This window comes from Sinocyclocheilus grahami, unplaced genomic scaffold (genome assembly GCF_001515645.1).
Source record: "Sinocyclocheilus grahami isolate Dianchi unplaced genomic scaffold, SAMN03320097.WGS_v1.1 scaffold84.1, whole genome shotgun sequence".
In the NCBI taxonomy this organism is placed as follows: domain Eukaryota; kingdom Metazoa; phylum Chordata; class Actinopteri; order Cypriniformes; family Cyprinidae; genus Sinocyclocheilus; species Sinocyclocheilus grahami.
This window is the reverse complement of record NW_015505263.1, coordinates 585,000-587,641: the sequence shown is the minus strand read 5'-3', so window position 1 is coordinate 587,641 and position 2,642 is coordinate 585,000. Positions and strand designations below refer to the sequence as shown.

Below are 2,642 nucleotides of genomic sequence, written 5' to 3'. Positions count from 1 at the left end.
GTACTTTTCTGGACCTTGAACGTGGTAGTTACCTTGCTGTCTATGGGAGGGTCAGAGAGCCCTCAGATTTCATCAAAAATATCTTAAATTGTGTTCCGAAGATGAACGAAGGTCTTACGGGTTTGGAACAACACGAGGGTGAGTAATTAATGATAGAATTTTCATTTTTGGGTGAACTAACCCTTTAAGTACTAAGATTTATTTTTGAAGTACTAAAACTTTCTTGAGTAAATCAATTGCTCTTGATAATTCTGTCATTCTATTTTGGGTTAGTAAATAAGCCAAACTGGAGATTACAAGCATCAACCCAACATGTGATAGCTTCCACTTGCACATTTTCAGTTTTTTTATTTTTTATTTTGAGTAATTCTGAGTAATTTTTGTTCAAAATAAGAGTTTAATTAATTAGTAATTTTGTGAATGTGTCATCATTAACATGCAAAACTGTACATAATAAGCAATTCATTGTCTGTCAGCCGTTTAAAAAACATATTGCAAAATAAATCAGTAATGTTTATCTCCTCACCGTCTCCTGACAGAGCTCTCTTGATGAGTTTTTCAGTCTCCAAACACTCCTGCTTTGTCTCTTGGTCCAGCTGTCGGCTGTAAGTCTTAAACCACTGACGCAGGGTGTCCAGAGGAGTGAGTCCCTGGAAATGTTTTTAATGTTTTAAAACTTATTTTATTCCTGTGATGCAAAGCTGAATTTTTAGCATCATTACTCCAGTCTTCAGTGTCACATGATCCTTCAGAAATTATTCTAATATCATTAAAGCAATATTTCTTATTATTATTATAAATGATGAAAACAGTTTTTCCTGCTTAATATTTTTGTGAAAACCGTGATACATTTCTTGAACAGAAAGTTCAAAAGAACAGCATTTATTTGAAAAATAAATCAATGTCTTTACTCTCACCTTTGATCATTTTAACACGTCTTTTCTGAATAAAATGATTAATTTCTTGAAATAAATTAAGTTAAATAAAAAAATTTATATATATGAACCCTATGCAATTAAACATACCAATTCACATCTGTGTTTATTTGTTAATAGTAGTGGCGTCAAACGATTAATCGCGATTAATCGCATTCAAAATAAAAGTTTTTATTTACATAATATATCTGTGTGTACTGCATATATTTATTATGTATATATAAATACACATGCAGTATATATTTTGAAAATATTTATATGTATTTACATGTATATATTTATATTCATATAATTTATATTATATATAAATATATTTAATATATAAACAACATATTTTTCTTAAATATATACATGCATGGGTGTGTATTTATATATACATAATAAATATATGCAGTACACACAGATATATTATGTAAATAAAAACTTTTATTTAGAATGCGATTAATCGCGATTAATCGTTTGACAACACTAGTTAATAGGTATGTGTAGCGTGTGTTTGCCTCACCTTGCTGTTGCGAACAGTGACTGATGCTCCTCTCTGTACCAGCAGTCGTGCGACATGGAAGTGGCCGCAGTTTAGTGTGTCATGAAGGGGTGTGACACCCTCACAGTCTCGATTCCCGGGGTCGTTTATATTTGCTCCACGGTCCAGCAGTAAAGCTACAATCTCTGAAATAAACAGATTTCAGTCTCTGATAAGCTCTCTCTATTTATATTGTTTAATGTCCATATTAAACTTGCAGACTGCAGTACCTTGATGACCGTAGTTACAGGCTTCATGCAGAGCAGTCCACCCGCAGTAATCCCTCAGGTTAACCGGGTGACCCTGTCACAGAATAACAAAAACACACATCAAATACTTTCTCAAGAAGGGCAAAAGCACAAATCTTTTAGCTTCATTTCACTCTTAAAAAGCGAAGTACCATAAGCAAAACCCACCTGGTCAAGCAGGTACTGAACCTGGTTCGGGTTTCTCTATACAGGCCCTGTGCAGAACCGTCTCGCCCTTCTCATTCCGTCGATTCCACTGCGCAAACAACACCGAACAAACAATACATCAGAAGAGGATAAAGCACAACATAAACCACAGTCTCTGAGATCTCACCCTCTGCGTCTCCCTCCTGCTCGTCACCATCTTATCATAACCCTCCAGATCCTCATCTGCACAAACAGATTATTCACTCGCTCAGACATAAACGAACATAAATAAACATCTTTATTACATCAAAACAAACTGGTCCATGGCATTATTTTTCAGTATAGAAAACGCAGCATTGCACATTGCATAATTTCTTAATTGAACATAACTTGTTAAAAAACATGTTTTTTTATTCATTCAAATGGAGCAAAAATAAAATACAAATATTTGATGAAACACTTGTACTAAAAAGCCTAAACAAAAATTAGAACGACTGCCTTGGCAACTCACTGAAATAAAATTTCAAATTTTGTTGAAATAATCAATTGAAATTTTATCAGCCGCGCTTCAGTGTCGTCACACTGTGAGGAACCACAGCGCTGCTGGGCCTGTAGCCACGCTCTCAAAACACGCCTCTGAAATCACACACACAGCAATTACATCATTCATCTTCATTTCACAAATACTTTCTTACCAAAAGTGGCATTTTGTCTTTGATTGTAGGTTCAATAACTGAGTTAAGTGTCTTCCTCATTATAATGGTTTTAATCCATGAACTGCCCCTTCTG

The 2,642-nt window shown here is 34.4% G+C and overlaps 1 protein-coding gene across 1 annotated transcript in view; it reads right to left on the bottom strand.

The window, feature by feature from the left end:
• Positions 1–2,642, bottom strand: part of LOC107586637 (tonsoku-like protein) — a 14,517-nt gene that overhangs the window by 6,904 nt on the left and 4,971 nt on the right. The window contains 6 exon segments of the mRNA XM_016274091.1: positions 527–650; positions 1,441–1,604; positions 1,689–1,761; positions 1,875–1,908; positions 1,910–1,962; positions 2,041–2,096. Of these exon segments, the coding sequence (XP_016129577.1) occupies positions 527–650; positions 1,441–1,604; positions 1,689–1,761; positions 1,875–1,908; positions 1,910–1,962; positions 2,041–2,096 (504 nt within the window).